General features: G+C 34.7%; 1 protein-coding gene across 7 annotated transcripts in view; it reads right to left on the reverse strand.

The window, feature by feature from the left end:
• The window catches only part of LRP1B (LDL receptor related protein 1B), a 2480145-nt gene that overhangs the window by 281874 nt on the left and 2172149 nt on the right, over positions 1 to 26122 (reverse strand). For all 7 annotated transcript variants that reach the window (XM_007494117.3, XM_056797188.1, XM_056797186.1 and 4 more), the window contains one exon: positions 24976 to 25095. In XM_007494117.3, the coding sequence (XP_007494179.2) occupies positions 24976 to 25095 (120 nt within the window). The remainder of the gene's footprint in view (positions 1 to 24975; positions 25096 to 26122) is intronic.

Here is a 26122-nt window from a genome sequence, read left to right on the forward strand (position 1 = left end):
AGTTTGTCAGACCAAGGATCAAAAGATGAATTTATGTCAAAAAAGACAAAGAGAACATTATGAAATATAGAATAGATTTGACTACATTAAATTAAAAAGGTTTTACACAAAGAAAATCAATGTAACCACAATTAAAAGGTAAACAAGAAGCTGGGAAAGCATCATTATAGCAAGTGTATCTGACACCTAAGGCTTCCATTTCTCAAATATGTATAAAACTAAATCAAATTCATAAGAATACAAAATAATATTTTCCAATTGACATGGTCAAAGGATATGAACAGGCAATTCTCAGATGAAGAAATTAAAACTATCTTTAGCCACACAAAGAAATGCTCAAAATCACTATTAATTAGAGAAATAGAAAGTAAAATAACTCTGATATACCATCTCATACCTATAAGACTGGATAAAATGACAAAAAAAGAGGAAAATGATAAATGTTGGAGGGCATGTGGGAAAATCTGTACACTAATACACTGTTGGTGGAATTGTGAACTGAAACAACCATTTTGGAGTGCCATCTAAAAGCATGCTCAAAAGGCTACAAAAATTGTTCATAACCAGTGACTGAGCAATAGTGCTACTAGGTCTGTATCCCATAGAGAACTAAGATGGGGGAAAGGATCTACTTGTACAAAAGTATTTATAGCAGATCTTTTTATGGTGACAAAGAACTGGAAAGTAAAGGATGTTAATCAATTGGGGAATGGCTCAACAAATTATGGTATATTATTGTAATGGATCACTATTATACCATAAGAAATGATGAACATGATGATCACAAAAAAACTAGACTTATTTATATGAAGTGATGCAAAGTTAAGTGAGAAGAACCAGGAGAATGTTGTACATAATAACAACAATAGTTTATCATGATGAACTGTGAATGATAAATCTTATCAAAAAGGTAAGCATCTAGGACAACTTCAAGAGACTGAAGATGAAAAAGGATATCCATCACCATAGAAGGAACAGACAGAATGTGAATACAGATTGAAACATACCATTCTTCATTTTATTTCTTCCATGAATTTTTCTCTAGTGTAAGGAATAAGTGTCTTATTTCACAACCTGATGGAATATGCATTGTATAATATATGTTCAACCTATAACATATTACCAGTCTTCTTGGGGAAGATGAAGGTATGGGAGAGAGGGAGAGGACATGGATTATAAAATGTCAGGAAATGAATACTAATAATTGTATGGACATGCAATGGAAAAAATAAAAATGATTCTTTTTTTTTTTAACCCTTACCTTCCATCTTGGAGTCAATACTATGTATTGGCTCCAAGGCAGAGGAGTGGTAAGGGTTAGGAATGGGGGTCAAGTGACTTGCCCAGGGTCACACAGCTGGGAAGTGTCTGAGGCCAGATCTGAACCTAGGACCTCCCATCTCTAGGCCTGGCTCTCAATCCACTGAGCTATCCAGCTGCCACCCAAAATGATTCTTTTTAAAAAGGGACCAGGAAAGGCTTCTTGCTAAAGGTAAGACTTTAACCAAGATCTGAAGAAAGCAAATGTAGCCAAGAAGGAGAGATGAGAGAGCTCCTGGTATGGGGGACGGACAATGAAAATCCTAGGCTTGGGAGAGGAGTTTAATGCAAAAGAACATCAAGGAGGCAAGTGTCACTGGATGAAGGAGGAAATAAAGAGTAAGAAGACTTGAAAGGTGGGAAGGGGCAAGCTTCTGAAGGTCTCTGGAAGCAAAACCAAGAGTTTTAGATTTTATCCAGGAAGTAATTGAGAGAAGATGTGGTTTATTGAATGGACTGGAGGATGACAATCAAGAAAATATGTGAAAGTACATATAGTCCTTGGTTTTATGTCACCTATTTTTTCTAGTAACTGCTAATGTCATTGGAAATGCTGTTTGGGGGTATATAACATTGAATACAATGTCAATTTTTTCAATGTAGTGATTATTTTGCTGTTTCTTTCTCTTCCATCTTTTTCTTTAAAAAATTGTCATAATGGTCTTTTTTTGTGAGGGGAGAAGGGAGGATAAATGAAGAAATACAGGTGATGTGAAAAACAAATGATATCAATAAACTTCTCTTTTAAAAAAGAAAATAAAGAACATTTTATTTCCCTCCTCAATCAGTGAATTCTCCATAGCCACTGACTTTCTTCCCCACTACTCCCCTATTACGGTGACAAAATATATAGTAAATATAGGAAATGAAACCAGAAGCTAGTTTTTTTTTTTAATAGCCTTTTCTGAGTAGCTTCTTATGAACCCACTGTGGCCACTCTTATGTTAGTCACAAACAAAATGCACAATCTTGATTGTTTTTGGAAGCTTGTAATTTTGGGATGCATTAATGTGAATGTTAACTACTTTAGATTAAAGAAAAATTCCATTTAAGAAAAATATATGTAAAAAAATCTTTGATTTTCTGGGCTCTAGCCTACTTAGTTTGCACTTTAAAAAATCTCATTTAGTTTTATCTTCATCAGCTTTTTAAGAGTCTGAGAATAATCTGATCATAATAATTTGGTGTAGGTAATATTCACTATTTGGGGGCCAGAATCATAGAAAATCAAGGGAGATAGACAGATGGATAGCCAGACAGACAGACAGACACACACACAGATCACAGTTGGATAGATGGATAAAGATAGATAGATAGATAGATAGATAGATAGATAGATAGATAGATAGATAGATAGATAGATAAATAGGTAGATAGGTAGGTACATAGTGCCTGGCACATAGTAGTAGTCTCTCGGTAACCGAGGATGATGATTGTCTTTGTGCGTTTTCATCTATGATAGATGAGTGTGCACAAAGACACTTGTGCGTGAAGGAGATTTAAGTGGAAAAGCCAATGCACAGAGACAGTCCCACTCTCTTGGCGTTGGAAGCCTAGGTCCATTGGCATGAAAAATTGTTACACCTGGAGACTTCCTCAGCTGCATTGGATGGCTGTGTTGTCTTTTGTGCTCCAACACGCCCTAAGCACTCTACAGTGTTTTGCTGCGTTGCCCTCTCAGCCATTGAACCTTCTTACTGGTTTTTTCCGTCTGTTCGGCCGAAGCAGTCTTCACACTCTGGGTGAGCAAAGCCTAGTGTGACTGACACTTCCACTATTCTCTCTTCTACCCTCTTGTTCAGCCACTGCACAGAATGTGTCTCATTTCTTGTGAAGGCGTGATAGGTAGGTAGATCGATCAATATATCTATAGATAGATCTACAGTGAGCCTTCACTTATTGTGGGAGTTAAGTTCCAGATTCCCCTGCAATAGGTGAAAATCTGTAAAATAGCAGCATTATATTTATTTTATTATTTATATATATATATTATGAGGCTTTATAAACCCTTTCTACTCTCCTATAAACCTTTTCCACACTTATTAACTTTCCTCACATTCTCATAAACACTGAGTCAATCAGTCTCTGGATATAGAACACAGCACTGTGGTTGGCCCAACAATATAGCGAAAACTAAATGATGCAGAATTAGATATATTTTGGAAAAAAAAAAAACCCGCGATACAGTGAAACCAGGATAAGTGAACTGTGATATAGAGAGGGACTATATCTCTTCACTTTCTTTGATTCTGGCCATAAACAATTATAATTTTTTAAAATTAATTTATTTAGTTAATTTAGAACATTATTCTTTGGTTATAAGAATCACATTATTTCCTTCCCTCCTCTCCACCCACCTTTCCTGAAGCCGATGCGCAATTTCACTGGGTATTACTTGTGTCCTTGATCAGAACATATTTCCATGTTGTTGGTGTTTGCATTAGGATGTTCATTCAGAGTCTACATCCCCAGTTATATCCCCTCGACCCATCTATTCAAGCAGTTGTTTTTCTTCTGTGTTTCTACTCCTACAGTTTTCCCTCTGAATGTAGATAGTATTCTTTCTCGTAGATCCCTCCAAGTTGTTCAGGATCACTGCATTGTCACTAATGGAGAAGTCCATTACGTTCGATTGTGTATCAGTCTCTGTGTACAATGTTCTCCTGGTTCTGCTCCTCTCACTCTGCATCAATTCCTGGAGGTCGTTCCAGTTCCCATGGAATTCCTCCACTTAATTATTCCTTTGAGCACAATAGTATTCCATCACCAACATATACCACATTTTCTTCAGCCATTTCCCAATTGAAGGGCATCCCCTCATTTTCTGATTTTTGGCTACCACAAAGAGCGCAGCTATAAATATTCTTGTACAAGTCTTTTTTTCTTTTTATCTCTTTGGGGTAAAAACCCAGCAGTGCTTTGGCTGGATCAAAGTGCAGACAGTCTTTTACCGCCCTTTGGGCATAGTTCCAAATTGCCCTCCAGAATGGTTGGATCAATTCACAACTCCACCAGCAATGAATTAATGTCCCTACTTTGCCACATTCCCTCCAGCATTCATTACTTTCCCTTGCTGTCATGTTAGTCGATCTGCTAGGTGTGAGATCCTCAGAGTCCTATACAATTATAATTGATGTGGAGAATCAGAATCCTTAGACAAGTAAAATATTCCATGTTACTCTCTCTGTTCAGGAGAAGGCTTCAATTTCTCCCAAATGCCAAATATTAAAATACTAGCCTTTTTGGCATTTAAAATCCTTGAAAATCTGGGTCCAATTTACTTTTATACAATGATTGCATATTAATTCTCCTCACATAGTCTATATTTCAGCCAAATTGAGCTACTTACTGACTCCAAGACCTAACATTCCCATTTTCTTACTCTAAGAAGGTTGGCTCCCATGCCTGGAATGCTCTCTTACACTTACCATTATCTCTGAGAATCACTAGTATAAAGACAATTCTCAAAAGTGGTGGCCAAGAGGAGGCAGTTACTCATCCTGCAGTTTGTACTCTTTTCTCTAAACTTGAAATAACTTTGTATTCATGTGATATATATTTTGATATTAAATTACCCATGTATATTACTTCTTATTTCTTTCCAGTTGGATGTGGGTTGTTTAGATTTTTTATTGTTTTGTTGTTTTTATAGGGAGTTACAAGCAGAGATTTATCCTTCTTTTTTTACTTTTTGTATTTCAATATATACTACAATGCCTTACATATAGTTGGTGCATAATTAATGCTCTTATGAATTGAATCTTCAGAGACATTTCAGTGTATTTAATATAGTCTATTTGAACTAATGGATTCTAGACTTTTTATAAAACAAGTATTGAAACAATTTGGTCTTAAGATGACTTTATTCAAATACTTGTAAATACCAGATAATTGGGATTTTATTATGTATACTTTTTATACCAGAAAGGCTTGACATTGTTGTTCATGTTATAAAGCAAAAGCAGAGACCATGTGCCAGACAGTATTCCAATTTACTTTTGTCTCATCCCTGTTTAATATTTCTTTGGACACTTAAAAGGCAGCCCCTAAAATAATGTGTTTCTTCCTCCTGCCTTTTGTGGTGGCTCTCATATCCAGAAAATCTTTCAAAAGGATTAATGTCTAAAGTCATTAACATACTTTATCAACTAATTAAGCTTTTAAAAGACAGCAACTAGAAGTGAACATTTACTTGGAAATGCATCATGCAGAAGAATGACAGGATATGAATAAGGAGTTTGTCTCCAACTAACACTTATAATAACTATTAATCCTCTTTGGTTCAACTTTTCTCTCATGCCACTCCTCTTTCTGTATCTTTTTCTGAGTCTCTGTCGCTCTCCCTCCCTTCCTACTCCCTTCTCTCTCTCTCTGTCTTTTTTTCTTTCCCTCCCTCTTCTGTCTATCTGTCTCTGTCTCTCCTGCCCCTCTGTCAATTTCTCTGTCACCATCTCTACACTCAAGAAATAAACCCAATGGTCTGACAGTGTAAGTAGATCCTAGCCAGAGTATAGAGTTGTCAATGATTCTGAACATAACTAATATCAGATTTTGGAAATATTTGTCCCAATTTATTAATAAGTGAGAAATATGTTTTTTCTTCAAAGATGGTATTTTATAGGAAGCTCACATAAACCAAAAATTACAATTAGTTCTAACAGTGCAGAGTATTTGAATTCACCCTATTCAAAGTTACAGTTACATAAAATATGGTAATTGGTTCCAGGCCAATGGAAATAAACACAGAGAAAACAATGCTACTATATTCAGGAATTCATTATTCATACCAATCAGTATTAGTGTAGCTGTATTCAGTTGTGTGTTTCCTCAACTTCAGCAACCAACAAGCAGCATTCATCTGAAGGTTACTGCATTCCTTTCTTTCATAGATGTATACAATTAAATTTGTTCAGCGTGTATTTAATACCTATTATGTGAGATGAATCATGCCAGTTTAGGAATACAAAATTGAAAGTGAAAATCCATCCAGAGCCTCAAGAGACTTAATTTCTACCGTGTATACTTGTATTACTACCTTTCAATGTTGCTTCCATTCTTAATTAGGGTATCTTTTACTCTTACCAAGCCTTCCAGTTTTCAAATTTAGGACTGGGTCAATCTAGAGTGGGGCAAAAATAAAATTAAAATGCAATAGGAAATTGATTAACAAAAAATTAATATAATACACTATAGTTAATGCTAATTTTTGATTTTCTAAGAAAATACATGGCCCCTGGGGATCCCTTTCTATTTTAGTTTGATAGCACTGCCCTACATAATTTTTAGAAAAAACATTTTGGGAGAAATGAGATGTAATCTTTATAGTAGAAACATAGCTATAGTAGAAACAAGTCATTAGGAAGAATGATTAATCAGGTGACAATGATTTTAGCTCCTTAACCTCCTTCACTTCTTTGAAACAATTGAAACCAAAGATCACAGGAATCATAAATAGAAGTGTGGGAAGCAACTAGGTGACTCAGTGGATTAAGAGCCAGGCCAGGAAGTCCTGGATTCAAATTTGACTTCAGATATTTGACCCTGGCCAAGTTATTTAATCACCATTTACTAGCCCTTAATGTTCTTCTACCTTGAATCAATACATTATATTAATTCTATGACAGAAGGTAAGGGTTTAAAAAAAAAAGTAGAGGTGTGCTGGAGCTATTAACTGCATTTATTTATATCTTGCAACTGGAAGTTGCTATAGATCTAGAACTGATTTACTGTTTTGTTCACTGTCTATGTTAAGAAAATGATGGAGAAAATGTGCCTAATGAGGATTGAATATAAAAAAAGTGGGTGGTGTGTGCCGTTTTTCATTTGTGGAGCCGGTTGTTAAATTTGCTCCAGCAGACCAGTGAGAAGGGCCAGTAGCCATCACTTAGAAGCCCCTTCATTTTATAGGTGGAGATTCAAGCTCAGAGAATATAAGCAATTTACTGAGGGTCACTTTGCTAATGTCTCAGGTTCATGGAATGAACCCAGATCTCTTGATTTTCCACTGCTATGTACTTCCTTAGTCTAGTTCCCTATAATGTATATGATTTGATGCCCCAAAAGGCCATGTCCAATAGTGTCTTAAATAAAGATAATAATACAATATATTTCTATCCCAGGGGAGCCAGCAAAATAGGATTTAAGAAAGCAAATGGGCACCTCTTCTTTTTATTCTTTTCTTCACTGATCCAACAAGTATAATGAAAGAATCAGGAGTCGAGACCTATACCTGAGTTCTACCCATGTCACTAACTAGTTGAGAGATCTCAAAAGAGCTATGTAATCTCTTAGCTTTCTCATCTGTAAAATGAGAGCAGAAAAAAATAATCTATCTGTAAGACCTCTTTGAGCTCTAAAACTATATGTCTCTTGAGTCTCATTCCTCTGACAGTCCTCATTCCCCATAACTATTAAAATAGAAAGAGGTAGGTTGTAGAGAATTTAATATACTCTAGGGAAGTGTGGGGAGGGATTATCAGTCATTGAAGAAATATCTTTTCACCAAGGAAAATGAAATCTAAAAAAAATTTCCTAAAGTCAATTTTCTGATAACTTCATTCTGCAAGATATAGTCTCATTAGACTCCATCCCCCCCCCCCCCGAATACTCCCCAAAGGGAAGTAGAAATACACACAGATAGATAAAGAAAGGAATTTTGCATCTCCCCATGTTCATTTTTAGTTGGCCTACTAGTGTATTCTAATGTAGTGTGTTGTGGGAAGTTATGTGGCACAGTGGAGGGAGTGCCAGGTAGACCTGGAACTAAGAAGACCTGAATTCAAGTTTGGCTTTAGACATTTACTAGCTTTATGAACCTAGACAAATCACAACCCTGTTTGCTTCAGTTTTCTTATCTGTAAAATGAGGTGGAGAAGGAAATAGCAAGCTATTCCAGTATCTTTGTCTAGAAAACTCTAAATGGGATCACAAAGAGTCAGATATATTTGAAATGACTGAATAGAATGGAACAAAGTTGTTGAAGTCTGCTGAAACTAGTTTGGTATATTTTTTAAAAAGGCTGTGCTCCCTTTGGTTTTTCAAATTATAACACACCATTACCCCCAATAACCGTGGGTCACTTAGTATAAATGAATGATTGTTTAAACCAATGAATGAATGAAAAGTATAAATCAAGTAAATCATCTTTATTAATAATAGTGAGCATTTTTGTAAGTGCTTAACAAATGTCCTCATTTCAACCTTGGGATCTAGAGGCTACTATCACTCCCACTTTATTAAGGAAGATACTGAGGCAATGGCTAAGTAACCTGTCGGTTCAAAACAGCTAGTTTGTGCCAATCTGTGCCAAAGTTTTGGGATGTAGGTACAAAAAAAGTATAGTCTATGCACCCTCAAAGACCATGTATTCTAATAGAGGAAACAATGCATTTGAAGAGTGTTGGCTAGAGAAAGATGTTTTACCCTGGTAGGGCCTGGGGATGATTAATTGACCCATAGCATAATATGAGTTGAGCCATCCTGATGGATGAGTGAGTATAATCCAATGCTTTAAATATCAATTGAACACCCACTTAGACCATCTTTCCAATTTCTTGTCAATGACTTGTACCTAACCTCCAGATTTCCCTTTCTTATATATATATATATATATATATATATATATATATATATATATAGTGATAGAGTCAATAGTACCATTGCTTCTGTAAAGTACATGCCCATTCACAGGCCCATGATTTTCCCATTTGTTTTGGTTGTGAAAGACTAGGGACATGATAGAATCATGTTTTCTAGTTTCTGGTATGGGATAGTTTCCTTGGGCTTTTGCTTGTACTTCTTCATCTTTCATACCCAGAATCAACAATGAAATGTTGGTGATGGTAGAGTAGTCAGACAAATGAATCTCTATTATCCTTTGTCTACTAGAGGGGTTTATATACAAACAATAGCAAAATTAGACCAAATGAATATAAGACTTGGACTCTGTTCCTTGAAATTCGTGAAGAGCCTCAGAGAATCTTGTTCTTATACTTGGATTTTTTTAAAAAAAGATGGTTATTAAGTGGTATGATGTTCAAAACCTCCTTCCAGCATAAATTTTTCTATGATTTGTTTTCTTGCTCTATCAACAGTCAAGGAACTATTTAGCAACATGAAAATGATTGAAACAAATGGGAATTAAAGAAACGACAAATCTTTCAAGTTGAATGATACCAAATCTATCTTCCTATAAATAGCAATTATTTTACTACTTCAATTGTTAAAGGGTTTATCATTTCATCATTGTGATTTCCCTCCTGTTCATCCCTACTCTACCATCAAAATTAATGCAGATTTAAACTGATCAATGGCTGGGTAGAGAGTCTTTAAGAATTGCTTATGAACTTAAAAGTCACAAACTTCACAACTAATCTTGTGATTAAGTTCTCAAAGCTAGTTCTAATTGGAAAAACTGGAATCCATCCTCAGGGTGGCCCTTGCAGCTGGGAGGATTGGCTACAGGAAGTTGTTTCACTGGCACAATCTTCAAAGACTAAGAGTTACCTTCTTTCCAAATTGAGGAATAAAAATGTGAGTTTAAAAGATGACAGATATCATGCCCTTGGTGAAAAAAATTTTAGCACAAAATAATGGTCATTACACATGCTTGGTTAATTAAAGAAAGAGTTCACTAGTTAGTTTCTTTGTTAATTTAGCAATCTAAATATTTTGTTCAACTTTTATATTCTGGAATAATTCAGGGAAAAAACATGAAAGTCAGTTGGCATTAGAAGCTTCAATAGGTTTAATAATATAATTCTAGCTGGAAAAATAATTTTTTTGAAGACTTGACCACCATAACATTTCTTTCAGGCACAACCAAAATGGCATTTAAAGTTGAAGCTTGTATTGATCTACATATTTCTTTCATTCTCTTGAAACATGATTCAAACTAAACACTACAACTCTAAGAACTAGAATGAGTATCCTGACACTGGGTACTCTCTCTGACTTTGTCTGTCTGTCTGTCTATCTCTTCTCTCAACAGATAATTCATTCAGTGGGTTTTTATTTTTATATGATGAAAAGAGTTGAATTTTACAGTATTTTGTTTAGATGTGCTGTCAGTTTTTGGTTTTGTACCATAAAATTTTAATCTCACAGATTCTCCCATTATTAAGAGGAGCTAGAAGACAATATTATCAAATAATTACTCTCCCTTTGGTATAGGGTGGAAAATGCACAATATAAATTGAAGTCAGTTTATGCTCAGACTGACTGAATTACACTTAGATTAAATAGAGCATTTAATGATTCACACTCAGGTCATCCATTTCTTCACACAAAAAAGCTAGAAGACAATTTACTGATTCCATTTATACAGGCAGTCGTTTCCCCTGAAGGCTCTACTAGAGCCAAAATGTGTTACTGCAAAGCAGGCACAAAAAAAATAAGCAAAATCATCAACAGAAAAGAAAAAGAGAGAGATTTGATTTGGCAAAGCATAGATAGACAGATGGAAGAGAACAAAGAACAAAATAGAGAAATCATTTTTAAAGTTTTGGTTTTTTTTGTAGTGAATAGTCAGGCATTTGGTAAAATGCATACTGATGCAATATGGAATAAACATAAAATTTACCTTTTTTTCAACATATTTGCCTAAGAAACTGAATTATTTATTTTCTAAGCACCTTATCACATTTTTAAATTAAAATAATATCAAGGGGGCAGCTGGATGGCTCAGTGGATTGAGAGCCAGACCTAGAGATGGGAGGTCCTAGGGTCAAATCTGGTCTCAGACACTTCCTAATGGTGTGACTCTGGGCAAGTCACTTAACCCCCATTGCCTAACCCTTATTTCTCTTCTGCCTTAGAACCAATACATAGTATTGATTCTAAGAGAGAAGGTAAGGGTTTTAAAAATAAATAAAATAATATCAAAAAAATCAAAAGTGTAGCGTACCTAAATGCAAGTCTTCAACTTAATGAAAATTTAAAGATAGTCCATTGCTTTAATATATTATAAGCATTGGCCCAGAAATGGACTATTTATCTGTCATCTCAGAGATAGTATATTATATTGGATAGATAGAGCACTGGACTTTGAATCAGGAAGAAGAGTTTAAATCTTTTCTTAGATACTGACTTTCTGTCTTTAGAAAAGTTATTTAATCTCACTGAGACTCAGTTTCCTCTTCCATTAAGTGAATATAGTAATACTCTTCTGAAAAGTTGTTTTGATGATTATGAGGTGATATACGCAGAGTGCTTTGGAGAATGTAAAGTATGTTATAAATACTGATTATTATTATCTATATAATTATTATCCAAGAACAAGCCTTACCACTTGGTGGGAGAAGAGTGGAAAGGTGTGAATTGAGACTCAATTAAGGGATCACTGGATTAAAGATTTAGAGCTGAAAGGTCCATTTGAGGGTTTCTAGTCTAACACTTTTATTTTACAAATAAGGCAAAAGAGGCTCAGGGCAATTAAGTGATTAGCCTAAGATCACATTGCTTTCTTGTTGTTCTTGTTGTTCTTGTTGTTGTTGCTTTTCAGTTGTGTCAGGTGTATCCAACTTTTTCTGATTGCATTTGGATTTTTCTTGGCAAAAATACTAGAGTAGTTTGCCATTTTCTTCACTTTATAATTGAGGAGACTGAGACAAATAGGATTAAATGACTTTCTCGGGGTTATAAGGCAAGTAAGTGTCAGAAGTGAGATTTGAATCCAGGCAGGCCTTCCTAACTTTAATAGAGAACTCCATTTGATATACCATGTTGCCTTCCTTGTAGTAACCTACCTGGTAATGATTTTTTCCAGTCATAGAAACCATCTACCTATAGTTATGGAGAGGCTTTGACCTGCACTGGTAGATAGGGGACCCACAGAGGCAAAATTATACTTCAAGGATTGAAGTAATATGGTCATAACATGATTATAAAAACACAGTAGGGAGGATCTAGGTCTGATACACACACACACACACACACACACACATATATATATATACATATATATATACACAATATTTAGTAATACACAGCATATCTTGTTAATAATAGGGATTCAATTACCTATATTTAAAATAAATTCATAGTTAGGCAAATTATTTTTAGAAGAAAATGGATCAAACATGATGGCTTACTGTATAGCTATCACAACTCTTAGCATATTTCACAGCAAAGAAGGATCACACCAAGAGAATAAACATTCTTACTAGGTGATTCACTAAATGTACTAGGAACACATATTAAATATTTTCCTGGGGTCTGTCAATGTGTTGCTAAGAGATGTTTAAGAAGCTATTATATGGAAAGTATAAACTATTATGCAAACTATGGATATGGGGCAAAATTATGGATTTTTTTTGGGGGGGGTTGGTGTGCTTACTTGTATGCTGCCTCATATTATTAAGGTCAGAGATTTCACTTTGCTAGGAGCTCCTGCCCAGTAGGCATTTTCCTATCACTGACATATTACTTTTAAATATGCTTACTCCTTTCTGATGTCACCCTTGTCAACAGCATTTTCCTCAGAATTTGAAGACTGAACATTGAAAGCTCTTGTGGTGCCTTACAGTCAAGCAGATTGATGTGAAGTATAGCTTTCCTAGCTAGAAAAAAAAATGTAGGATCATGGGAAGTGGAAGTTAGAGGGGGCAGGAGAAGCTTTAGAAATTGGAGTCATCAGGATAATAGCTAGATGATTTTAAGAGAAGGGAGCTTCTACCGTAAACGGAAAATAATCCTAAGAAGTTGGAACTTGTCTGGTTTGATGACCCATTTAAGGAACAATCTCAAAGGAAGGAAATAAGCATTTATGAATCATAATCTGAGAACCAATACTAGGTGCAGCTAGGTGGTGAAGTAGATAGAGCACAAGACCTGGAGTCAGAAAAATCTGAGTTCAAATATGATCTCAGATACTTATTAGCTATGTGACCCTGGCCAATTCACTAAATCCTGTTTGTCTCCATTCCTCATTTATAAAATGAGCTGGAGAAGGAAATAGCAAATCATTTCAGATGTTTTTGCCAAGAAAATCCCAAATGTATTCTTGAAGGGCCAGACACACCTGAAACACTGTCATCTACCATGTGCCAAACACCATGCTAGGGACTTTAAAATTCTACCTCATTTGATCCTCACAATAACTCTTGGAGCTAGCTGTTATTATTATCCTTGTTTAATTACTAAAACCAAGGCTGCTAAGGTTAAATGACTTGCTCAAGATCACATGGCTAGTGTCTTATGATGGATTTTAACTCTAATCTGACTAACTCAAGGACTAGCAATCTATTCACTTTGTTATCTAAGTGCCAAACTGGATTCCTCCCCTCTTTAGTCTAATCATTTTATGAAGAAATGGCATTGTTTACCCTAGAGAACTTTGTTTTTTTTTCAAATCTTATGTATTTGCAGTCTATTTTTAAAATAGTTTTTGTTTCTAGGTAATGATATGTCCATTTGTTTGTCATAGACAAGTGTCTAGGGCTATGGGGAAGGACAAAGGGAATCCCTGAACTCTGAATTTATCAACAAGCCTGTATTAAAGTGAGTTATCTTTCTTTCCCTGTCTCTGTTGCTGTCTCTCTCTTCCTCAAAACAATGTTGAATTAAAGAAAAACAACAATCAAAATTTTAAATTATTATTATAAAGACTATAAAAGGGGCAGCTAGGTGGCTCAGTTTATTGAGAGTCAGGCCAAGAAATGGAATGTCCTCGGTCCAGATATTGCCTTAGATACTTCCTAGTTGTGTAAACTTGAGCAAGTCAGGAGTCACTTAAGTCCCATTACCTAGCCCTGTCCCTCTTCTACCATGACACAGTATTGATTCTAAGAAGGAAAGTAAGAGGTTAAAAAAGGGGGGAGGGCATACACACTCAATTCTGTTAAAATATATCCTTACTTTCAAAAAATGCTTTCAAAACCCTTTAAAAAACAGAATTTATCATAGAGCTGGGTGATTGGAGGCAAAATGATGATTTGGAATTCTGGTATTCTAGAAAGAACATTGAACTTGGAGTCAGAGGGTTTCTGATGGAATTCTAATTTTACTACATTCGAACTCTGTAAAAACAAAGAATTCATTTTATCTCTCTATGCTTCCAATCTCACATATATAATTCAAAATGATTGAACTAGATCAGAGGTATCAAATGCATGGGGCACATATGGCCCCAAAGACTCTTAGACAGTCTCTAATTAGATTTAAATATAATTGAGAAATATTTAACAAGTAATAATATATAAAATATAGATCATGCTAATATGGGGTTTTAAAATTTAATATGGACCCACAGAGAACCTTATATATAGTTTATTTGCCTCAATTTCCAGTTGAAGTTGACAACACTGAAGTAGATATTATTAAAGATCTTGACTAGCTCTTAGTTGATGTCTATGTGAACCTATGTTAATAAGCAGTTAAATTAGAAATTATTAAGCCTGATTCATCAAGAAATACCTTATATTGAAGTTCTACTCATAAGACAGAGGTCTAATGTTGATGAGTTGGTATAAACATAAAGCATTAAAGAAATGGCCCATACTAGACATTTGGTTGTCCAGGTTAAATCTAGAAGTATTAGAAGAGAAACTAAAGAGTTATTGGGGAATGAAAGTTCTTTTTTAGTTTAAAGATGGAAGGAAGTAGTAACAAAAATACAAGTGGGATTTTAAAAGGGTCTGGCTAGGACAGTAGACATAGTAAAAGGTCCTTTAAAGTATTAAATAAAGTATAGGTATTTACCATAATCTTACTGAACATGTATGTCTCACCAGAACTGTTTTAAAGTAATCAAAATAGCATTCATCAGTTTTGTGGGATGATCTGTTTAAAGGCTTAAAGTACTGAGAAAGAAGTTAGACACCTTAGATCAGTGATGGTGAACCTATGGCTTGGGTGCCAAAGATGGAACACACAGCTCTCTCTGTGGGTATGCAGTCAAGTCACCCTCTCCCCTGATCCCCCAGAGTTAATTACTAGAAAAGCAGAAGAACTCCAGTGGAGCTGCTCCCCTCTTCTTCTCCGCTGTGCCTGATGACATTTTTTCACATTCTCACCCCTTTGCCCAGTAGCCCTATGGGAGAGCACAGGGTGTAAGGTGGGAGGCTCAAAGCTGGCAGAGATGGAGGGAAGCAGAGTGCTTAGGCCACTCCCCTCCCCCTCTCTACACTCACTTAGAGCATTCCTCATGTCACCTGTCCCTCTACCCAGGAGCCCAATGGGAGCTCTTTCTCCCTCTTCAGTGTGGGGAATGCCCTGCACTTGGTGGAGGTGGGGGGTGGGAATGGCACCCAGTCTGGAGGGTTGGGGGGTGGTCAGGGCACTCTTTCTCTAAAAGGTTTACCATTATTGCCTTAGATGAAGGAATGACCAAAAGAGAATCAACAGTGAACCAAGAGAAGGACTGGGAGATCAGCTCATCTGGTTTGTGTAAACAGATTAATGACAGAAGGAAAGATGGAGTATTTAGTGGACAATAATGAAGTGCAAAAAATCTAGGTTATATGTTAGAAAAAAAGATAATAGGAAAACAAGATGTCCTGAATATTAAAGCCTAATGCAGCAAAAATGGTTGCAGTGTTATTACAGCAGTGTCAATAAGATAGAGTGGTAGGCCCATTTGGGGCCCAAAGAGGATGGCAGGGATAATTTTTCTATAATAGTTTGATACAACTTGCTCCTTCATATTTGCATGGGCACCAAACTAGGAGGTAGTAGACAACTAAAGTACTCTAAAGTTTCTTTGTCTTGGAATTGTTGAGAGGATCTTTTCATGTGTTTAAGTTCAATTCAATTATATTCAATAAAATTAACAAGTTTCACAATTGTTTCATTGCTTATGTTCCAAATATTAGGAAATGAAAAGCAAATTGTAGGAACTTGGAATATGAAAACTTAAGCCATTTAATAGGTTCAGGACCAAAATGAAACCAATTATAGTGAAGTGTCTATATTTAAATGATATGAAATAAGGACTTAATCACTCTAGTACTTTCAGTATCCATGATTTCACCAAGGATCCATAATATCACTTTCAATAATGTTGATAAAAGTTTATCTATAACTTAGTATATGATTATTGGGACTGAAAACTGAAACACTGTGTAGGCAACTTCATGAAAACCTCTAAGCAGCTAGGACCATACTAAATGGCCGCAAAACTAGGCTTAAAAGATACAATGGTTAATTATTTTTGTACTACATAATCTCAGAACCCATAAAACCAGTCTCAGTGTCGAAAATAGGGAAAAGTAAGTATTTTGATCAATAAGCATATTGAAAGTAGAAACAAGGATTAAGTTGATATTCTGATATAGTGGAACACTAAGTCATTACTTGTCTCAACCAATCAAACAATGCTCAGCTGACTCACAATAGGAATCTGGGAACAGGAAATTGTCCATTATACTAGGCTTAGGTAATCCATCTGCTTAGGAGAAGTGCCACTGTGTAGGGGACATGAAAGTGAGAAAGAATGTATTATCCTGAACCAGTAGACATTATTATTTTTTTTATCCAGTAGACATTATTAATGAACTAGTAAACTCCTACATTAAAAGAGTCAATGAATCTCTGTTCTCAGGAAGATCTTGGAAGGAGAACAAGGAAAGCATCAACATTTCAAAAAGACAACAACTCAAAAATGGGATGGTATAATTCTTTATGGAATGTCAGTTGTATTTTATAACATACTTTGAAAATATCATATACTGGTGGCAATTAGGGGTCTTAGAGGATTGAGAATCAGGTCTAGAGACAGGAGGTGTTGGGTTCAAATCTAGCCCAGATACTTCCTAGTTGTGGGAACCTGGACAAATTATATAACTCCCATTGCCTAGCCCTTACTACTCTTCTGCTTTGGAAACAATACACAGTATTGATTCTAAGATGGAAAGTAAATGTTTAAAAAGAAAAAAGAAAATGTCATATACTAATGGCAAGTTTTACTTTAAAAGGGACAGAAAAGGATGTGTTTTAAATATAAATATATTTGAGAAAGTAAGTTCTCTCACTAAATTTCCATTTTTCCAAATGCATCTTTTAAGCAAAGCCATATAGTCTAGTTTAAAGTGTAAGCTTAGAGTCAGAGGAGTGGAGTTTGAGCTCTAGCTCTACCACTTTATAAGAGATACCTTGGGCCAGTAAAATTGTTTTCAGTTCAACAAGTAGAGTCCTGGACATGTCTCTAGGGATGATTCATATTCCTGATTTTAAATCTGGCCTCAGACAACTACAATCTGTCACTCAACCCTATTTACCTCATTTTTCTCATCTATAAAATTATGAACTGGCCAAGGAAAATGGTAAACCATTTCAGTGCCTCTGCCAAGAAAACCCCAAATGGGGTTACCAAGAGTCAAACATGATGGAAAAATGACTCAACTATAGCCACGTTCCAGACACTGTTCTAGCCAGGTGGTGGAATAAAACGATAAAAAGAAAATAGTCCCTACCTTCAATGGATTTACTATTGTGAGAAATAAGTACATACAAAATACATATGGTGTTGTAAATAGGAAGGAATGGCACAGGATTATTATAAAGGACAATTTATTAACAATAGATCAGGGTTCCAAAGAACACAATAAAAGGGTAGAGAAAAGTAGCTTAGGGACATCAGAAGGGAAGGGACTGATGTGGATTGGTAGGAATGAGTACATACTTGTTGGAGCTTTAGTTTAGATAATTTACATATAAGAATCACAGAGATTCTGAGTGAGTTCATAGGGCAGGGCTTATCATTCTCTTCTAAGAAGAAAATGTAATAGTGATTTGTTTATCGGTCTTGGAGAAAGAGATTGAAAGCAGAGTTGAAGGATAAATATATATCAGCAGGGGAGAATCTTGCTTGATGTTCAGAGGAAAGTAATATTTTCAATATCTACTTTATAGGTTGCGAGATAGGTAATTTGTAATCCTTAAAATGCTATACAGGTATGAGATTTTAGTATTATACATGCTAGTTCCCTGCTACCATGCCAAATATATGATAGCTAAATTTGATTGAAACCCTCTTTTTAGGTCTAATCTATGTCACCAAAATTGTTTCAAGGCCTTCTGAAAACAGCCAGATATATCTGCTAGGTGTTGTGCTATAGCTAGAACTCTAGAATGTTAACTTTGTAAAGGTCATCCAAAGAAATACAAACTATCATATCCTGGTTCTGCTAATGAAAATTTTGAGACTTGACAAATTATTTCAATTATCTGGGACCTGGTTTCTTTATATATAGAATGGATGAATGAAACATTTACTATGTGCCATGTACCCTGTTAGATATTGGTGATATTAAGACAAAAGTAAAGCAAAATCTTGCCCTCTCTCGGCTTCCATTCTAATAGGAGCGAAAAATATATATATGGAAGTGATGTTCAGGGAGGGGCATTTGAGTTTGGAAGGCTCCCGGGATGGTGAATGGAACCTTAGGGAAGTAGATTGGGATATTCTTTTCAAGAGTAATGGTAGTATTGATTTGATTAATAGAGTTATTCTAGACTTGCTGTTCTCAAAGACTGTGTCACAAAGTATATTTTCATACTAATGTCAATGTTTTATTTTTTAATATGGTAAATTTTGATAGATATAAACCACTTAGACAAAAGCTCTGAGAGAATCCTCAAAAACTTCTAGTAGTATTAAAGTGTCCTAAAAACAAAAATTTTGATAACTACTGATCTAGACTATTTTTAGGGTATTTTTCAGCCTTGTATTTTCACACACACACACAAACACTCATAAATTTGAAAGAAAGTCATTCTTTTTTTTTTTTGAAAGCTTATTCTATTTTTTATAGATCTCTAATTAATAAATTATTTCCCCTTATATTTAGCATACATGTTACTACTTTTTGTAAAATATTATAGAATAGAGTACTTTGAGACATGACAAAACCACTGACATGACTAAACTAAGCATATACTCTTTGTTATTATTGCTGGAAAGTCAATAATGTGACTATCTCAGTAGTGTGGACTATCCATGTTGTACTTGGGTCTAAATATGACTTAGGTTCTCTAGTTAGTATTTAGACTTCTCTCTCTCTCTCTACACACACACACATATATATATATATGTGTGTGTGTGTGTGTGTGTGTGTGCATGTATATGTGAAAATATCAGACTTGAGAAAAATTTTGGACTTCTCAAAGAAATTTTACTCTGAATATTAGAGGGAAAAATTTGGTAGAACTGTACCTATGTGGTGGAAAGGAGAACTGAAGCAAGTTTTGGACTTTCTGCCATTCAGGTAGAACAAACAGCAGTTGGAATGTTAGAGAGAAGATATTGACAAGAATTACAGTTGGTGGGGGGAGGTGCAACTGGAAGTGGCAGTTGGTCTCATGATTTGCTCTCTCTTCCTAGCCTTCAGACTGGAAGGAGCCTCTCTCCCTGTCTCTGGATAGAAGTGCCTCTATTCCTGATTTTCCCAACTGTGTGCCCTACTGGGATTCCTGTGATTGTGTAGTTGAACAAAAGGACTTAAGAGAAGCAGTTTGAATTTAGGGGTGTCAGTGCAAAGAGATAGGCCCAACCAGCTCTGAAGATCAGAACCTTTCCTTCCTATTGCTGTCTACTTCTAAGACTTTGAATTTCAGAAAACTAGCATAGATTAGCATTGACAGGAATAAAAGAAACCCTCCACAAGCCTGTGAGGCCTGGCCTCAGCTCAGAAGCTGAGAGAGACTCAAACCCAATCTAGGGAAATCCCAATTCCTTCTTCCCTGTTATCCCCAAATCCAAACTTGTTATTAAAATTCATCTTTATTTAAATAACCGCAGTCAGATAAGAGGACTCTCATTTCAGGGGACATATGGACCTGAACCTCAGGACAGCCATTCAACCATAGATGGTCCTTATTGGACCCCTGCTGGGTGACCTTGGTCTGGGGGAAGGCTTGCCCCTCAGGGGGATCCGTGCTTACATGCTCTGGGGTATCTTCAATATCAATCTATAGAGAAGACATCCCCTCAGGCTATCATAAGTGGCTTATTTCTCAGGAACCCCATTTTTCAAAAATAGTCTTTAGGCAGGGGACATCTCTCTCCTTTTACCTCAGTGGCAGCCATATGCCCCCTCTCCCTTCAACTCCTCCATTCCTTGTTACAAAACCTTCAGTATTCCCTGTTCCTCAATCCCCAACACATTTTCCCTATAAAATATTACAATGTCCTATAGATATCCCATCTCTTCTTATTTGTACCAATTAATCAAATGTGTCCTGTTCCAGGCCAGGAGCTGGGCATTTTGATTTGGTAGAGAGATATTCTATTTAATGTGAAGTCTAAAAACTAGGGACTTATGGGCACTGATTATCCATATGGATTGTAGAAGTCTTGGGGTCCCCGGGAACCAGCTCTGGTTTAGAAAACTAAATGACAGATAATTGGTATGGGAAGAAAATTTGATCTTAGATATGTCTGTGTTATAAGGTGACTAAAAAACTCAACTTAATACGTAACATAGAAATAATTCTGAGGGAGAACAAGGGGAACAATACCTTTGTTAGTCATGACAGAGCTAAAAGGAAAGGAAAGAGTCCATAAAAAGAATAGGCAAATTTGAAACTCTCTACATTGTAATACAAGTCCCCGAAATTCCATTTTCAAGTTTATATGACATATTAGTCAATGATCAAATTACCATCAACAATACTGAAAATGAAAATCCAGGGTTAAAACCTTTCAAAACGCATAACAGCATATATAACTTTTAAAAGACAAATTCATAAAATATCTTCCCCAGTCTAATAGACTTCAGGAATATATTCACCTTGGAAGCAGCATCTCAAGGGAACTATCTGTAAAACTCAGCCTCAGAAATAGCATTTGTTTCAGAGGGATTAAGACAATTACTTCCACTGCAGTAATATTAGCTCATGAAAAAAATAAAATTAAAGAAAAAGCTATTGATGCATCCAAATAAAATATTTGTTCAATGAAAGGGTTTCATTTACAGAACTTATGACTAATAGGATGAGTGGCTTCAATATGAGCAAACAGTTGGCTATTTATTAAACGTCTTGAACATTCCACTCATGCACCACATTCTCGTTTAATTAAAGCAAATGAGAAAATAAGAAAATGCTCAATATAATAAAATGTTTAATTCAGTATGCTGGACAATAACCGTGTATTATCTATAAACTTTTTATCTTGCATATGGCTAACACAGTGCTCTCTTCAAAATAGATAACTTAATGAATACTTGTTGAATTTTTTATTTAAATTTTGTATGCTAGGAGAAGAGATACAAAGTTCAGAAAAGATTCTGTCTTTTATTTTTCATAAGTTCATAGCTCATGAGGGGACAATATACACTATTATGATGGAAATTTATTGTACTAGAGAAAAACTGTTATAAAGTGCAAGGGAGACGGTTGTTACTGACAAGGGAGATGAGAATACTTCCCCAAAGTGTTGATATTCTCAGTGGGCTGTAAGAATATAATAGGCAAAGTAGAGGGGAAAAGATCTTGTAGGAAGAGGGAACAAAGAAAGCCATGAGCAAAAGCGTGGAGAAGAGGTAACAGAATTATCTAGTTTGTTTGGACTGTACAGTACATGGGGGTGGGAGGAAATAATATGTGATCAGTATGGAAAGGAAAAATGGTATTAGATTGCAGAAGGTCCTGAAAGCCAACAAAAGGAGTATGAACATTAGTGCAGGTTGAGGCAGGAGATCAATATACAGTTACATGATTTTGGAATAGAGGAACATTCATGAGGAAAAGTATTACAATAACATGAAACACAGGAAGGTGGAGTAGCGTGATAATGGAAATAGAAAGTTCTATTCAATAGCTTTTAAATTAGACAATGAAAGGAGAGATAAAAACTTCTACTATAGAAGTGATAGTAGGAATAGAAAGAAAACAATGGAGTGCAAAATAATGTCACTTTAGAGACTGAATAAACGGGATTCAAGATCATACATAGATTTAGAGCTTGAAGAGATTTTAAGAGTAATCAAGTATATATCTATAACTTTACACATGAGGAAACTGAGGCCCAGAGAGATTATATTTCATATCGTGTTACATAGCATATAGATGTCTAAGGCAGGATTCCATTCCATTCACTATCTGTATCTGTATTCTGTATTCTAATCTAACATGGTTACTTATTGGATATAGTAACATAACGTATTTGAAGATGGAAGACTACCAGAATAGGGGTGCCACTGTTAGAAATGAAGACAGAAAAGAATAGGTTTGTGGTAATTATTCCAACTTTGTTTTTTACATATGTAATGTGAGGAACAGTGAGGCATGTGAATAGAGGTGACCTGTCAGTGACTGTAAATAAAAGTGTCAGGAGCCAGGCACTGGCCCCCTCCATCTCTGCATATTATATACACAATTAAAGTTGTCAAAGTGAATAGAATTGTCAAGGGAAAGCATGTAGAATGGAAGAGGAAGGTCTAGGATCAAAACTATGGAAACGCCCTCCCTAAGACATATGGAAGGGAATGAGCAACCAAGAAATAATGAAGAAAAGGGATATGAGCTAAATTATTTTGTTGAAAAAGTTATATTTTGCTGGGGTGAGAGATGAGAAGTGGCTTATGGAAGATAAATCTTTAAAACTTAGGAGTAGCATTTATCTCCTACAACTGAATAGGAGCAGTGGTAATTTAGAGAACATTGACAGAGGGCAAACAATGTGACATAAGAACTGGTTAAAAATAGTATTCTAAAAGAAAGGGGAAAGCTTTTAAATTGTGTAAATTGTAGAACAGATGGCTTAGTAAAAACTAAATTCTTGTAAGACTTATCAGTCATAGCATGGCTTGTTATTAGGTTAGACTCTAAGTCAAATCATATTACCACAAATATGACCATTGTACATATTGCAAAATAATGGCTTAGCATGGATATGTATTAAAGAGAGTTGATTTGCTTTAGAAACACTAACATTATAAAAGAGATTAACTAATAAAGTACTTTTATTTCTATTTTCACAAAAGAAAAAAGGAAAGAATAGAGGCTTGTGGCTTATTTCATGAAAACCTAGAATAAAAAAAAAGTGACATGTTCTTGAAAAACAACATTAGCTCATATACTTAATGACTAAAATAAATCCACATGGGAATGAGGAAATCCTATCATGAGTCTAAGAAATATTTAGTAATTAACTAAAGGAAACAATTTACTTAACCTAAACATCACAGTTCCTTTTTGGTCTGTAACTCACAGCAATATTTGTCAATGGTGGAATTACATAGATTTTAGAATATGATAACTATACTTAGTAATGTTCCACATAAATGGAAAAAATAAAAAATTAGGAAATATAAGTTTGTTTTTTATATTGCAGACAGCTAAACGAAGACATACAGACAAAAACAAATCAAAATAATATGATGAAAGATAAATAATTCAAATAATTATTAAAACTATTTCCTTTTGCTTAAAGTCATAAAAATAAATCAAAGTGGCATAACAACAAACTGATCAGTATTTTTCTTATAATTACTCTGACTTATGATTTTGCATTAATCCACAATGAATGCAATTTAAGGTAAATTGTGCTGATCATGAAGATTGGATGTGGCAACTTTAGTAAATGGTTTCAACCATATATGGTAGCCTTTGTTGGATTTCTATAGACATGAACTATGTGCTCTATGTCAAATAAAGAGCAATAGAAAGTGTTTAAATGGCTCTTAGTTACAGATAGATAGGCTGACAGACACAGACACACAAACAGATACACAGACAGACAGGTGAATGGATATAGTTATAGGTGAAATGACTTATTTTTAAAAATGATTCCTTTGGCTGCTCAACTGGATTTCTAATAAAAGTAGATGAATTTCCTTCAATGGGTAAAAGTAGAAAACTTATATCTAACATAAATGAAACTCTATCATGCCAATAATAGAATGATAAATAAGATGAATTGTGGTAGGTCTATAGTTGAACTGATATGTATAACCAACCCTTCTGCTCAAGCAAGGACAGAATCAATTGTTAGATTGTAAACTATTTGAGGTGAAAGACTACATCTTATTTTGTTTGTATCTCTGACAATACCTAACACAGCATTTTACATTGTAAATAAGTGTACAATGCATAAATACTGCATACTGAAGAATTCTATTATCTTCTAGACTATTAACATTTTCAAACATGTGGCATACATTTATACATAAATGTTCTCTATAGTTCTGCAATGATTAGGGATATGCTATGGTAAACAATTTATTCTTAATGAAAATGGAATTATTTCAAAGCAAAATGTGAATTTTAGTATGATCACTGTGATTTTCAACAATAAAAAATATGGTACATTATAACAAAAGGGATGATTTAGGCATAAATAATGAATCTTTGAAAAAAAGCAGTGCTAGAAAATCAAGAAATCAATTTAAAAATATTTCAATATAATAAAATTTCTTACACATGGGTCATTTTTTTTCCAAAATGATAATGTTTTTATTTGTTTAGACACATTATTCCTATCTTCCATATGATTAACCTGTTGTGTGATGAAATTTCCCACATTAAATGTCTATCCCTGACCTGAAAAAGTGTTTTGTTTTTTTTTCCCCTGTAGGTGATATTAACAGATATAAATGTGGAACAAAAACTGAGGCTGTAGCCTCATGAAGATTAGGTGCTAAACAGTTCTACTAAGCTTCACAGGCTAATACCATGTCTATAATAGACATGCTTTATAAGCACAATCCTACTTACCACAGTTGGCTTCATCTGATGCATCAGCACAGTCTGGATCCTCATCACAAACCCACAGCTTAGAAATGCAATGTTTGGTAGTTTTACACTGGAAATAGTCTGGTGAACAGCTGTTTTCCGCTTTAAAGGAAAACATATTTTAGTTTGTTCTCTTCAAGAACAATATTTTAAAGATTAATTAAGTATTTAACTATGTTTAAGACAGTTAATGAAGAATTTATCTCTTAGTAAACCAGCTCTGAAGGTAGATTATATGAACTTTTCATGATTTTTTTCTTAATATATTTTTTTTCTGGTGAAAAAGAGAATTTCTCTTTTAATGATATTTAACACAACAGAAGAATCTTCAAAGTTATTGGGTTTGATGGAATCCAATAAAAGAAAAGTTAAAATATCTGTGGCATTTAACTGTTTGCTTTGTCCACCAAAAAAAGGCAATAAAGTAATTTTTTTAATAAGAAAGTTAATGATTCAAAATGGTTTTTAACCTTTAGAAGCTTTGGGGTAGGGGGGAGGAATGTGAACATCCATCAGAATCTAAAGAATTGTGTCTTAAGGATTGGAGAAGAAGACATATAAGGAAGATTTTCACTGTAAATTGCATCACAAATCCAAGTTTAATGGATAGGCTTTCTAGAATGGCTAACCATAAAGAACTGGTGCTGACTTTATTCTGTATGTGCCATCTTAATCAAATTGCTGGATGACTGAACATTATTTACTGATAAAAGTTCTAAAGTAATAAAATAAAACTTCGGAGAGACAGAAACTGTTGACAATGGTTTTTTAGACAGTTGGAAACTTCAAAAAAATCTGTATGACATCCTGACACCTTTTTCTGGGAAAGGAAAATGATTTTGATTTACTTTAGCTTTGTTTTTAGGAAGGGAATGGAGATAAAGATGAAATGATAAAAAGAGTAAGGAATTTCATTTTATTATTGCCTGTTGGAGTGAATTAGGTGAAAAGTCCTTTTTATATGAAATTCTACTTAAAATATTTAATGATATTATTTCCAAAGACATTTTTAGATTATACTTAGTAACTCAAATTTAACATAAAATCCCAAATTGATAAATTATATTTTACCCCTTTTAAAAGATAACATATATTTTAAAAGAATACTTTGACCCATATGACTGAAATA

The sequence above is a fragment of the Monodelphis domestica genome, chromosome 4 (genome assembly GCF_027887165.1).
Source record: "Monodelphis domestica isolate mMonDom1 chromosome 4, mMonDom1.pri, whole genome shotgun sequence".
NCBI lineage: Eukaryota > Metazoa > Chordata > Mammalia > Didelphimorphia > Didelphidae > Monodelphis > Monodelphis domestica.